The sequence below is a fragment of the Gavialis gangeticus genome, unplaced genomic scaffold (assembly GCF_001723915.1).
Source record: "Gavialis gangeticus isolate Ggan-Ray unplaced genomic scaffold, GavGan_comp1, whole genome shotgun sequence".
NCBI lineage: Eukaryota > Metazoa > Chordata > Crocodylia > Gavialidae > Gavialis > Gavialis gangeticus.
In genome coordinates, this window is record NW_017728994.1 from 23,582,607 (window position 1) to 23,597,272 (window position 14,666).

Here is a 14,666-nt window from a genome sequence, read left to right on the forward strand (position 1 = left end):
GGGGGGGGGGGGGGGGGGGAGGAAATGAAGAATGAAATTTTAAATAAAGAAGTCTTGAAGACTATTCAGCCTTGCCCAAATGCACCATTTTTCCTTTACCTGTCATTTTTAATATACATATGCAAATAAGGTAATCCCAATTTTATACATTTGTCTAAAGTATTCAATCACAGATCTCTCAAAGCCTCAAGTCCTTACTCGGATCAGTTTAATTTGTGTTTTTGAGAGTAATTTTTACTCATAGTTTTGTCACTCATTTGCATTTGCTGTGTAAAGCGCCAAGTTAATGATAGCTCAAACACACACTACTTCTAACGAGGAACTCAGAGGTAGGCTTCTTCCCAGGCTGAGCAAGTGATCTGGTAGAAACACCAGAGGTAAAGCCGATATCAAAAGCAACCAACAGATGTCTTAAGGAAAGGCAAACCCAACCATATTTAACAGTCCCTCCTAGCTCACCCATGCTCTAGTGAGAATATTAAGAAGTGTACGTGTTAATGTCTGCTGATGAACAGAAAAGGCCCTTATAAAACACTGTGAAAGTTCTAAAACAAATTCTGTACCTCCATTTAAAGATAAATTTGTACCTCCTTTTTGTTTCTAAAATTGAAGTTAAACAAAAATGAAGCCAACAGTATTCCTTTACAGGCTAACTCAAGTTATTTAGGAAACTGTGAGTAAGAACATGTGAGATTTTTCTTTGAAATCTTCACAATTCACTTTGTGTTTATTGGCAGATGTGGCTAACTTCCACAGGTTCATCTCCAAACAACTGATTTAACAACTTCCCAGTTCTCAGGAAACCAATTTCTGCATATTACAAATATTGTACACAGATTCTTAGCAGTAAGAGAATCAATGCATTAATAGGCAAAGCAATTGTGTAGACAAATATCTTCTAAAAATACTCAAAAAGATACACCACTACTGCCTTTAATGCGTTACATTTACTCAGGCGGAAGTCAAAATATTTGAGCTTCAAAAAATGAAAAGTAGTAGTATTTTACCTTACATAAACTGCCTTTGTTGGGTTGATAAATTATTTAAAAAAAAAAAAAAACTTTTGCTTTACTAGATACAACAAAATAAAAGATTCTCAAATAATTCTATAATTCAGACGTAGTTAACTCAGTCAGCAATCTTGCTAATTTGACTAGTTTCCTGAATATAGCAAAATACAAATACAAATCTGCCTAACCTAAAAAACACATTTGAGTTATTTCTTGTTCAAAACAACAACCCAATAAAAAGAGAGCAAATGTAAGTGTGATAAAGAAAAAGGGTTTTTCTTTTCTTGTCTTTTTTTTTTTTTTTTGGTGAAGCATCTGTACTTCTGCAGTTTGGATGTCAAGAGCATCTGACAGGGTTTTGAGTGATATAAAATCTGCAATCTGTTAAAAAATGGAATGTTATAAATACCTGTGTCTGCAGGTTATCAGAACTTCTAATATGCATCTCTAATACTTTTGGTACAGATACATAAGTATCTGAAATTCCTCCAAGGAATTAAGTTGCAATTTTTTAAAAATATTAGTAAGTTTAGAAAATATGATCTAGATAAACGACGCTTGTAATTCCAAGTTCAAAGTTGGATTGTTAGAGAGACGTAGGTGTAGGGAGATCAAAGCAGATTACAAAGCTTCAGATATGTTACTAAGTCTTATAGAAGCCTACCCGACTGGCAAGCATGCTTTAGTCGCTTTAAGCTGAGATTCAATAACTTGTGGTAGACTGGCAAAATTTCACAGAAACTTTGCAAGACTGGCTCATTACCTCTTCACACACACTCGCTGAACTTGAAATTGACATAGGAGATTCGAGTGCTAATCACAAATATTTGTTGCAGTTTGCAACTCTCAAATTAAAAACTACCATTTTATATTAAGCATAAGCTTAACATTGAATTTAAATAACTGAAGTCAGAACCATCTTGCATACAGTACTTCTATCCCCAGTTCTATTTACTATTCCCTTCATAAGCACAGACAGAGCTCGTTCACAAAAAGTGATCCATATTATGGAAGGTAAATCACCTATGGTATTTTAATTCTTAATGTAATAAACAAGCAGCTTAAGAACCAATCTAATTTCAAAACTGCCAGAAAAGACTAATATAATTCAGTCATTTACTATATATACCCCATTTGTCAAAAACCTTTATCCAAAGATATTCAACATTCTGCTGATATCAAATGGATTAGGATAAGAATTTAAAACAGGAGTATCAATGTTAGCACTATTCCTAAAATTCACTATTAAGCTATTCCTGAATCACTACATGCACATTCCCATCCATTTATGGAACATTAAAATACTTGAAGCTTAACTGTTTTATTCTTCCAGTGGTTAAATAATTGCTCATAAAGCATGTGCAAGCCTGGAGAATTAAATGTTTGGATCACACAGAACAGTGTTATTCTGTGGCACTAACATTAAGTCAACTTTATTTTCAACAAAACAGTCTTAGTTTTTACCCACTCATGCAGGAGTGAAAAGGAAACCTCCACACGGTAGGATAACAGAATAAACAGTTCACAAAAGCCCTATCCATAAATCATCAGTGCATATTCAAAAGGCAGATGGTTTCATTTTTTGGCATCTTGTATATAGATCACGCAGTGTCCACTATGATTTTTCAGACCTCTTATTTAAGCTTTGAGACCCCTTTTTAGTAAGGAGCTCTACTATTTTCCACAATATGACAAAATACTCTTCAGAAACTCACTGTATAAGTGTAAACAGTTCAATTTAAATATTATATTTATAATTAATATTTTTAAAAGCAAGTCACTGGCAAACGAATTACTACTTGACATTATCTGTACAGGCAGACATTCCAAGGACCAGAAAGTATTTGGACCTCCAAGCAACAAACTAAATTCAATACAAGCATACATCAGAAGTGTAAGTTTTACTTTACCTAGAACCTTTCTAAAGACTGTAACTAGGACTTCTGCTTCAGATACCTAATTATTAACTGGCAGCTGCTATTTACCCTAATCTTGCTTTCTACTAAAAGAAACTTGATTATGAGAAGCTAAGCAGCAAGATTATTAGGAGACCTCAGGGATGAAAACAAGAAGTAGTTATTTTCCTATTTTTCAAGTCAGTTCCGTAGTCATGTAAGCATGAATACTTTGTGCATATTTGGGCTACATCAGGGAGATGGTCTTTATCCAATTAGCCTTTTCATTATGGCAGGTTTTGAAAAGGGCCAGCAATACTCATTTGGAACTGTGCCATTAACATTGCATTCAAAAAAGGAAAACATGGGGAACCAAATCCTTGCTCTCCTACTCTGATGATATGCTCTGGTATTAGCCAATGTGTGGTAGTACAAAAAGAGTCTTGTGGTGATGTAGAAGGCAATGAAGACATCTATAGAGTAATGTTCATGTGCAGCCAAAATGAAGAAGATTCCAAACAGATTCAGGACCCAGGATAAAGTATGCAAGAAGTTCCAGCTTCTTGGTGTATCTAGGAAAGAACAGGGTATCCCCGTTAAAGAATTCATCTATGTTTCGCAAGTTTCCTGGCAATTTACCAAACCCACACCCATCAAACATGACATTTACAGAGCATCCAGAGGACTAGGAAACTACCTACTTGATCTAACAGGCATTACTCATATCCATCAAATTCAACAGCAATGCACAAAGAAAGAATTCTGAATATTAATCAGTTTACTCATCACTGAAGAACAACCTACAGCACAAATGTAAGGATAGCATCTTTTTAAGATAGCAGATATACTGAAGAGTACCTTATGGTCATGACGAACAACACCTTATCCAGCTGAAGCCATCTTAAGAGATGGGCATTGCAGACTTGTCTAGAAGTAAGTATCCGTTAAGTTGATTTTAAAGTTATTAATTTATGCTTCTGACAAATTAATTATCATCATTTGCTATTTAATACATAAAAACCACTCAATCACAAAATATTGCTGTGACTTTAAATACATTCGTTTACAGTTATGTATACTGTTCAGTTATACATGGATCTTTTTTTACGTTGTCTTTTTAAATCTATTGAAACACTCTGATTTGCATTCAAAGGAATTCAAATATAGGAGCATCAAAACTTAAAACTTCATTACCTGCAATCTTAACTAAAAAACAAACTTAATTTAGATGTGCACTGTAAAAGATGGCAGGCCATACTTTATACTTGTTGAAAGCCAAAAGCACATTCATTGGTCTCTAAAATGCCACCCTGCCTTGGGAAACAAAAGGGAAAAGAGAACACGGTATCATATTTTAACTCCTTTACAGGATGCAAATTATTCAGATAACTAAATCAGTTTGGTTTAACATGGTCAATTATGTATAACTTAAGTCTACTGTGGCATAACATTCGTGTCTTAAAGGTATTTGTGCATGTATTTGAAGGGTCAAATGATCAATAATTAAGGACACTGTCAAATACAATGGAAAAACAATCAAAGGCTTTGTATCGCAGTAGAAGATTCACTCGAGTACTCTAAAGGACGAAACAGATGTCGCCTTTGTGCCATGATAAAAATACTTGTCATAACACACAGGCCTAAAATTTATAGCTGTGATAAAAGTGGTACAATTTTATGCTGCTACTTAGCAGTGGATGTTTGCTTACTTCATGGCACAAAAGTGCAGAGAAACCAGAGCTTCCCATAGTCTTCTGCTGCCCTGGGCAGGTGCTACAGGGGCACAATTCTGCACACCCTAGGAATTCCTGTACAGGACTGGAACCCTCAAGCTCCTGTCCAATTTTCCATGCTTATTGAGATGTACCTCAGATCCTTCGGGCACATCTCTTAAGCAGGGAAATCCTCCTTTTTCCACTTACTGAGATGTGCCCTGAAGATCCTGAGGGCACACCTCTTAAGCTTCTTACTTTCTGAGATGCTCTTAGAGGTTCCCAAGGGTGCGTTTCTGTCAGCAGGGAATGTCCAAGAGGTGCTCCCAGTGTTTGAGGGGCCCAAACACTGGCAACGCGTAGGGGGTCTACATGCTCCCTTGAGGTTGGCAGTGCACGCCCTGAGATTGTCCACTGCCGCCCCCCTTGCCACCGGCAGCATCCGTGGGCAGTTACCAATTGCTGCTGGCCACCGCTGATGCTGCTGATGGCGTCTGCAGGTGGTCTCCAATCGCCGGTTGGCGCTCACCACAACCGTCCGCCACAGACACCGCTGTAGCTGCCTGCTTGCCGCCACCACACCTCCACCACTGCTGCGGCCAACACCACCTGCGGGTGGTTGTCATGCCCTTCAAGCCGCAGGAGGCACATGACGTTCACAGGCCCAAGCCTAGACAGAAATTCCCGAAAAACCCAAGAACACACTGCCTGTTGTCCCTGTCAGTTAATCCTGCGGGACAACAAACTGTGTTTTGCTCAGTGAAGCAGATCAACTATTTGGGGGTCATACTGGCACATCTGATTCACTCTATTGGCCAGGACCTATTTTTAGCCTACCTGTATAGACAGATGTTACAAGTGTATCCTTATGAAAGGATACTGATAGAAGCTGTTAAAACTGCAACTGTTACCCCTGCATTATTCTGTAGCAATACAACTACAGAAGAACTGCTTTGACTTTAACCCTGGTTTCACCCTGGGTCAGAATTAGAGCAGTTCAGCTAACTTGTATTGCTAATACTAATTCGTATCTAACAGTTAGTACAATAAGTGATGCATGTTCTTCTCTCCCCTTTACTGAGACTAAAATGTTTGTGCATACTTAAGAAATTTATTGGTAGGTCCACTGCCTAACTACCCTTTATTTAGTAGAAAATGTTAAGCAGCAAGGAGGCAAATGCTAAATGTTGTGTTAAGAACATAAGTGCCATGCTGAGTCAGACAAATGGTCCATCTAGCCCAGCATACTGTCTCTGACTTGTAGGAGCGGATGTTATAGAGGGAGAATGCTAAACTTGCTATCTTAGAGTGATCTATCTATCTCCTATTCAATACCCTCCCTAGCATCCACCATTATTGGTTTAGAGATGCCAGAGGGATCTTTTGCAACCATTATGTTACTAGATTTCATAGACATTAGGGCTGGAAGGGACCTCGCAAGATCATCAGGTCCAGCCACCTGCCCAAAGGGCAGGAAGTCAGCTAGGGTCAAAGGATCCCAGGAAGACAGGCATCCAAATGTTTCTTGAAGGTGTCCAGAGTAGGTGCTTCCACCACCTCGGAGAGGGGGGAAGGGGAGTTTATTCCAGGTCTTGGGGACTCTGACAGTAAACAAGTTTTTCCTTATGTCCAGCCTAAAATGGTCGTCCAGGAGTCTGTGACTGTTGGGCCTTATCTTCCCTAGGGGTCCCCTGGTGAACAGACACCCCTGGGCCTACGGTTCTCCAGACTGAACAGTCCCATGGCTCTCAGCCTCTCTTCATAAGGTCTGCTCTCGTACCCTCTGATCATACGCATGGTTTCCTCTGGACTCTCTCAAGCTTCTCTACATCCTTTCTGAATTGCGGGTCCAGAATTGGATGCAGTCTCACCTGCTCCAGCTGCGGCCTCACCAAGGCTGAGTACAGCGCGAGGATGACTTCCTGGGTCTTGCCTGAGATGCATCAGTAAATGCAAGCCAGAGTTTTGTTTGCTTTGCTAGCTGTGGTATCACACTGGTGGCTCATGTTCATCTTGTGGTCAGTCATGACCCGAAGTCTCTTTCAGTTGTGGTGCCAGCGAGCATAGCCCTGCCAAGCCTATAAGTGTGATGCGGATTTTTTCTCCTGAGATGAGGCACCTTGCATTTCTCCATATTGAATGCTATCAGGTTTTCATCCGCCCACCTTGCGAGCCTGTCAAGGTCAGGCAGGATCACCAGCCTATCCTCAAGTGTGGACACTCTTCCCCACAGTTTGGTGTCGCCAGTGAACTTAGCCAGTCCGCTTCTGACACCAGAGTCCAGATCACTTATAAAGACACTGAAGAGTATGGGGCCAAGAATGGAGCCTTGGGGGACACCAGTGGTCACCACATGCCATACTGATTCGGTTCTGTCAACTACCACTCTCTGGGTCTGACCTTGGAGTCAGTTCCCCAGCCACTGGACCATAGGGTTGCCAAGGCCGCAGTTCCCCAATTTTGACATGAGGGCATCATGGGACACCAGGTCAAAGATTTTTTTAAAGTCCAAATATAAGATATCAACCACTTCTCCTTTGACCAGGTGATGTGTCATCTGGTCATAGAAGGACATGAGATTGGTCATTGGTCAGAGGGTATCAAGTCACCCTCCTTGGGCACCCATCTCCACTTGTAGCTCTCTGTGAAGGAGCAGTACACTTTCCTACACCCCCCACACTTTCTTTCAACATGATCTCTGCTGTACAAGGTATAGCCATCCATACCTGTGATCCAGTCATAGGTGGAGTCCCACCAGGTCTCCATTATCCCTATGAGATCATAGTCATTAGCATCATAGTTCAATAGTCTCCAACCATTATAATCTATCATTCATGAACTCATCCACTCTCTTTTTAAACCTGGCTATGCCATCTGCCTCTACCACTTTGTGGCAATCAAGTAATCAAGTAAACTACATGTTGCTTAAAAGAGTACTTTCTCTCATTATTTTTACATTTGTCACCTACTAATTTCAGTGGGCATTATTGTTCTTTTCTCAGAAAAAATGAAAAACCCCAAAATAAACCCAAAGCATGATGTCAAATGACTAACTAGAAGAATTTACAGCCATTTGATGAAGGGAGCTAGGGAACATATATCTACCAAAATAAATCTTGTATCACAAATTATTCCTGTCATCATTTATCCAACTGTGTCAGAGAAACTATGTTCTATTGTACCCACTACCAAAACCTCTGAGTAAGCAGCAGCTAGTAATGCATGCTTTAAAACATTACGACTCAGGCCACAGACAGGCATTGTGTCTGTGCTGAGAAATATGCCCTTTTCTCAGCACAAATAGCTAGTGTGCAGGCGTTCAAGGGGTTTTTGGAGAATAAAAACAGGCATTCTACAAAAATCGTTAGCTGTTTTAACTAGCAGCTCTTCCAGAGAGTTTTCAAGCACCATCTGTAACACCTCTGTGCTTATCTCAGGCTCCCTGGGACCTGAAGTATTTCACAGTACTCTGTTCTTCCTCCCCTGCTCCAAGGGGAAGATAGAGCTCTGGCTCCCTGAGGACCTACTCCGGCAACAAGCTGTCAGGGAGTATACTTGAACAGCACTGGGACTGTTTGAGTTGTGGTGTTGAATCCCACCGCTACCTGACAAAAGACTAAGGGAGTCTCAGCTATTCACACAACAGTACACGTACCCCCTCCACCCCTTGCACAAACCCATATCTCCCCAGAACTGTGCACGCAGCATCACAGCTACCCACACTTTGAACAGCACCAGGACCCTCTGGCACTGTTCAAACAGTGACAAGTCTTCCCAGTGGCGTTCAAAAGGGCAGCAGAAATTTCTTCAACCTAACCTTAAATCCTCCACCCGACTGCTCTGTTTTTCAGTAGAATGGTTTGGCAAGGGACAGGATTAAGGTTTGGGCTAGGGATTTTCCCCTGCCACTACAAGAGCTGGATCTCTGGAAGCAGCACTGCCAGGCATGGCAGGTGAGAAGAGAGTAGGCTTTCAATGATCTGGAGCAGGTAGAACCAACGAGAAGCCCACTATCCCTCCTGACTGGAAAGCAGACTACTGAGGCAGCTTGGTAGCTCTGCAGCCAAGGGGTTGGAATACTTGCATCCACCCTTTCTTGGAATGTTTTCGTGGCAGTGCAAATTTCCTGTACTGCAATTTAATCCCTGCCCACACCCTTGTTCTCCACTGAACAAACAGCATGTTCTAGGCTCCTTCCACCGACCAAGATACTGACATTCCAAAATAGTTATTTATTTCCTGTTTTTGATGCTCATTGGACACTTTACATATGTCAGTCCTAATTAGTGTACATATTCTGTGTAAATTCAAGGATTTAATATGGGAAAAAGTGAGTTGGAGAAAAAGATTCTAACAGCGCAAGGCAGTGTCGTCATAACTCAATTCTTCAAAAGGAGAATAAAAGACTAAATTTATTATGCCCTTTCCACTGCTGTGAAAACATCCTCCAGTAGCAATACTACCAAGTGTTATTTCTTCTTAAAGGATCATACCTCCTAAAATTAACTGTTTTCCACAGCATATTGAAAGTTGTGGTTTATTTCAAGTGAACAGTCTTGTCTTCCTGGCTTATACATCTGTTCTAATGAAGAATACTCCATTTTAGGATGAAAAATACTGCTGCTGGCTTGTGGATATAAAAAGATTCTTTTTCATATTAACAGATATAAACAGTCTCCTCTCAAAACCTGTGTCACATTGGAGTTGTAGCTTTTTCCATAGAAATATGACTTTCTCTTCAACGTAACTTCATCATTAGAATCCAGCAATACCAAATCTTTTGACTATAAGTTGTGCTACTTTTAACAGAATTTTTCACATACATACAATACTTTTCAGTACAGTACAGTAAATATATGCCAACAGGTATTGTTCTGCGGTAGGCTGCATATGTGGTCAATAACAAACACCACCACAACAAGTGCAGACTGGACCTAGTATAAGCCTAAATCACATAGTGTGTACTTAAGGTCACAGCAGACTGACATGCTCAGCATATCAGTAAGCCATAATACAGGAAAGAAGAATAGCCTGTTTGAGTAACTGCAAAGTGAGCCTTTGCAGATGTAGAAATTAGCTTGATCAGGCAAGAACACAGTATGTCCAGCTAAACCAAATCAAACTAAACACTAGCAAAAGGTCATAAATAACTGGTTCAGTTTCATTCCAAAAGTTTCACTGAACCAAAAAAATTTAAATAAATTTAAATGTAGAAAATACAGGTTATAGCCTGGAGAGAAAGAGTAGATGATCAAGACAACCTGCTGCAAGTCTCACCCTCCTGACTCTTCCCTAATAATGGCGTATGTGAAAATCTGCATTGTTGTTGTTGTCGTCAGTATTAGAATATGTGTTTGCTCTTGTGCTTTTGGGATCAGATAAAATTAAGTCAGGCTATAGATTGTTTTCTTGCCTCTTTTCTGACCTGAGTAGTGATTATTAAGGAAATTGTAACTATACCTTCATTCCACATCGAAGCTTGCAACAGAAGTCCTAAGTGTAAACTGGCTCTAGTCTTTCTGGTAACATTGAATAGAACTCCCAATTGTATACAAAAAGTAACAGCATAGCTATTAGGGATGTTTGAAACACCACCATTCTGTTTTGACTTGCGTTTCAATGGAACAGCTTTTCGTTTCAAATTTTGTTTAGATTTGAACCTGCTGTTCCGTTTCATTTCGTTGAAATGGTTTAATTGTTTTGCCCGTAGGCTATAAAGAGGAAGCTCGAAACAGCCTATAACTTTGTCATTCCTCGTCTGATTTGGATGAAACTTGCAGGTATGATAGCCCCTTCTAAGGACATGAAGCCTGCCAAGTTTCAAGGAGATAGGTGTAGGGGTTTCAGGGAAACTGCACCTCAAGCTGCGGACAAGCAAAACTCGTGACATGGGTGACACTGTGTGTGTTAAGCTGCAGCAGGGTGAAAACTGGAGGCTTGCTAGCCCCTGCTGTGGCCACAAAGCCTGGCAGCTGTCAAGGAGATGGGTACAGGGGCTTCTGGGGCCCTGCACCTCTGGCTGCTAACAGGCAAAACTCGTGACATGGGGCGGGGGGGGGCGGTATGCACTCACTCAACTGACACCATGGCAGAAAGCAGGGCAGTTCAAACAATGCTGCCTTTTCTGTAGTTTTTCCATCCCTCACGCAGAGCACTGGGATTGGAAGAGTCCTCAGGGAAGGATGACAGTCACTGGCCAGCTACACAGTCAGTAATGAGAGCACTCCTCCCCCCCCCCCAGTTTCCCCTCCCTCTCCTTACTTTAGTTTCTGTTTCCCTGCAGGCAAGCCCAGCTTGAGTTTCGAAAATCAAAATGTTTCGAAATTTTCGAAACATTTTGACTTGCCTTGTTTTCGTTTGAGGCTGTTTTAAAGCTCTCTGTTTTGTTTTGATTTTGCTGTTTCGAGCTCAAAATGAGTTGAAATGAAACTGCCAGCGAAATTTTGTACAGCCATAGAAAATGTATCTGCTTTCTCAATGCCTCTACTCTCTAGTTTCCAAGTTACTCTCTGCTCCATTTGTGTGGTAAGGGTGAAGGATAAGTGATTATATTGTACCCTTGTTAAGGATTTTAGTTGTTCTTATAAAGAAAAAAAACATTAAATAAAATCTCCAAAATACATTTCACAATAGTCTTTCTGGCACTTAGATGGCACATTAGGTCCAACTGCTCAGGGACTTTTTGTAAACAACTTCTTTCTCCGGCTTAACGCTTATAAAAGCTTTCAGCCCAAACAGGTGGAGTATAACATATTAAGGGAGTATGCCTCCTGCAGCTTTAACTACCATTGCTATTACAGTTTCAAAATAAACTAGGATGTTTAAAGCACTGACATCGTGTACTTACATTCTGTGACAAAGAAGTTCAGCATAGTCAGAACAACAGTATGGCCACTGAACATATAATCCCCGCACGTATGTACTCCAGTTAGTGTCATTCCAAACCCGCTCCAAATTGCAAATGCTCGCTGAAGTTTTGCCCACATGTTTCCATACAACTAAAATGAAAAGTGGTATATCGGTATTTAAAAGTCTACAACAAGAATATTTTTAGTATAACTCTACCACTTAACAGATAAGTCAATTGTCTATCACTACAGAGGTAGAATATTTAATAAACTAGCATCGTGTTTACTATCTCATGGTACTTTTTACTTTTTGAAACAAAGTGGTCAAAACTGTCTTATTTTGCATAACTAGTTACACTGCTAACCACAAACACAAAAGTATCTCTGATGGAGCCTAGAATGTAAAGAAAGTACATTTTAACCCAAAAAGTACATGAACAATGGGGCTTCTACAATTTCTCATGAGAATTTATTCCCAGCTAAATGAAGTAGTCAAGAAAATGTTCCTGATAATTTGCTGAAATACTTTTCATCTCTTCTCCTTTACTTGTAGTACTAGGCCAGGGTTGGTCAAACTGCAGCCCGTGGGCCAGATGCGGCCTGCGGGGCCCCTAAAAAAATTTAGAAAATGTATATTTATCTGCCCCTGGCTGCCTGTCATGCAGCCCTCAATAGCTTGCCAAAACTCAGTAAGTGGCCCTCTGCCCGAAATAATTGCCCACCCCTGTACTAGGCCCTACAGAATACTTGTCTCGCCTCAGCCTTTCCATCTTTCAATACTTCTTTCCATACTTCTTGGTGTCATGATTTTCACTCTTCTCTCTCAAATTCTTGTCTTCAGTCACTTCAATGCATGCTCCCCTAACTAATTTTCTATGGTTTACATTACAGCATTTTGAAAGGCCCTAAATGAACACAGTATGCAAATGTTTAACAAAATCAGTGTTTCTTAACCTGTGGGACACGATGCAAAATTAGCGTCCCGGCTCTGGTGCGAGACGCGTGGGTGTAAGCCCACTGTACCTCCATGAGCCCAGGGACCCCAGCAGTGACCCCAGGACCCCTGACAAGCCCCGGCCTGCCGGCAGCTAAGCACGGGCCCGTGGAGGGAGGGATCTAGCCAGCTGGGAACGGGCTAAATGGACTGAGGGTCACGCCCCCCCCCCCACCTCCTACTTGGCCCAGCCCACCAGGGAGCCACACGACCCCCTTGCAGGTGTGCATACCAGGTTAGGGGGAAGTCACCCACCTGTTCCTTCCCTCGGTGGAGGGGAGGGACCCCCCTGAACCTCCCAAAAGCACTGAGGCGCCAGCCGACCCTTCTGCGCATGCGCACAGTTTAAAAAGGGCCCAGCAATGGCATAAGCCTCATTAGCATCCCGGCTCTGGTGCAAGATGCGTGGGTGTAAGCCCACTGCGCCCCCGTGAGCCTAGGGACCCCTGACAAGCACTGGCCTGCCGGCAGCTAAGCAGGATCCCGTGGAGGGAGGGATCTAGCCAGCTGGGAATGGGTTAAGTGGACTGAGGAGGGTCATGCCCCCCCCCGGGCTCCTACTTCGCCCAGCCCCCCAGGGAGCCATGCGAACAGGCCATGCAAACAGGCACGCTCCTGAGCCCGGCGCATGAGTTAGCACAGGAGTTTGCACAGGAGGGCGAACAGGAGGGCCCGAGGCCCTGCCTGTGAGCCCCCCAGAGTAAGCAGTCCCAGCTGTAGACAGCCCACCAGCAGCATGACACGGATGGGCACATGCCACATCCCAAGGGTCCCCTCAGGGTCTGACTGGCTGACCTGTTCCACCAGGCTTTAAACTAAGCCCGCCAGGGGATGGGGGAACTACTGCTGCTGCTGGCCCACCGAGTGGTCCTTGCAAAGCCAGCAGGCCAAGGCACATAAGGGATCCCACCGCAGCCCCAGCCCTGGAACAAAATGTAGGCAAGGCAAGAGCCCCTAAGGGGACACTTGCGTGTCTATATACAAATGCCAGGAGCCTGGGGAATAAGCAGGAAGAACTTCTTCTCCTCCTAAATGCAAATAACTACAATATCACCAGGATAACAGAGACCTGGTGGGACTCCGCCCATGACTGGACCACAGGTATCAACGGCTAATACCCTGTACAGGAGGGATCGAGTGGACAAAAGGGGCAGGGGCTCTCAAGGAAAGCTATGCATCCCTGCAAGCTGACACTGGCACCCATAATGGATGACTCTGGGTTAAAATCCACGGGGAACATGGCACAGGAGATACTACGGTGGGGGTCTACTACAGACCCCCTACCCAGAGTTAAGACCTCAACCAGGAGTTCACCAGGGAATTGGCTGAGGCTGCACAATCCCGGCGTATGGTTGTCATGGGAGACTAACTACCCAGATCTCTCATGGGAGGAGTGCTCGGCCAAATCCAAGCAGTCGCAAAGCTCTCTCTCGTGTGGACGACCTCTAACGCAGGAAGTCTACAAGCCGCCAAGGGGTAAAGCACTGCTCGACCTCGTACTGACAACTGGGGATGGCCTAATTGGCAACCTAGCAATCGAAAGGAAGCTGGGTGACAGTGATCATGAACTGATCACCTTCACCATCTGCCGTAAAGCTGGCAAGTCAGTCAGTTGTACAGAAGTCCTCGACTTCAGGAAAGCTGACTTTGACAAGCTAAGGAAGCTTGTCAGAGAGGTCCTAAAAGGCCACAACCCAATGGAGAGAGGAGTTCAGGACACGTGGATGCCTCAAGGGAGCAATCCTGGATGCGCAAGCAAAGTCCATCCCGTCTTGGAGGAAAGGCAGCAGGAGGGCACAGCAGCCCCCTTGGCTCTCCAGGGAACTGGTGGACCTCCTGCGTCTTAAAAAGGAGGACCTATAAAGGATGGAGGACTGGAACCGCCACCAAGGAAGAATACTCTGCATTAGTCCGGACTTACAGAGAGCAAATCAGGAAAGCCAAGGCTGCGAAGGGACTCCAGCTAGCTACAAATATCAAGGAAAATAAAAAGTCCTTTTTTAGATATGTGGGGAGCCGGAGGAAAAGCAAGGGCAACATTGGACCCCTGCTAAACCAGATGGGGCAACTGACGCCCAGGAAAAGGAAACTTGCTAAATGGGTACTTTGTGTCAGTTTTCCATCAGCCCCATGGGATGGCCCTGCCCACTATGGGTCAGGGAGGCCTGGGTGTGGGAGATTCCTTGCCCTCCACTGAAGCTGACCTC

At 43.0% G+C, this 14,666-nt stretch overlaps 1 protein-coding gene across 2 annotated transcripts in view; it reads right to left on the minus strand.

Moving 5' to 3' along the window:
- Window positions 1–648: 648 nt before the first annotated feature.
- The window catches only part of SAMD8 (sterile alpha motif domain containing 8), a 49,739-nt gene continuing 35,721 nt past the window's right edge, over window positions 649–14,666 (minus strand). The window contains exons 5-7 of one of the 2 annotated variants that reach the window (XM_019502372.1): window positions 11,465–11,615; window positions 3,764–3,832; window positions 3,389–3,477 (exon numbers count right to left, since the gene is read on the minus strand). In XM_019502372.1, coding sequence (XP_019357917.1) covers window positions 3,807–3,832; window positions 11,465–11,615 — 177 coding nt within the window. In that variant the 3' untranslated portion in view covers window positions 3,389–3,477; window positions 3,764–3,806. Of the gene's footprint in view, window positions 3,478–3,763; window positions 3,833–11,464; window positions 11,616–14,666 lie in introns of both variants that reach the window. The other variant, XM_019502371.1, reaches the window with a different exon arrangement.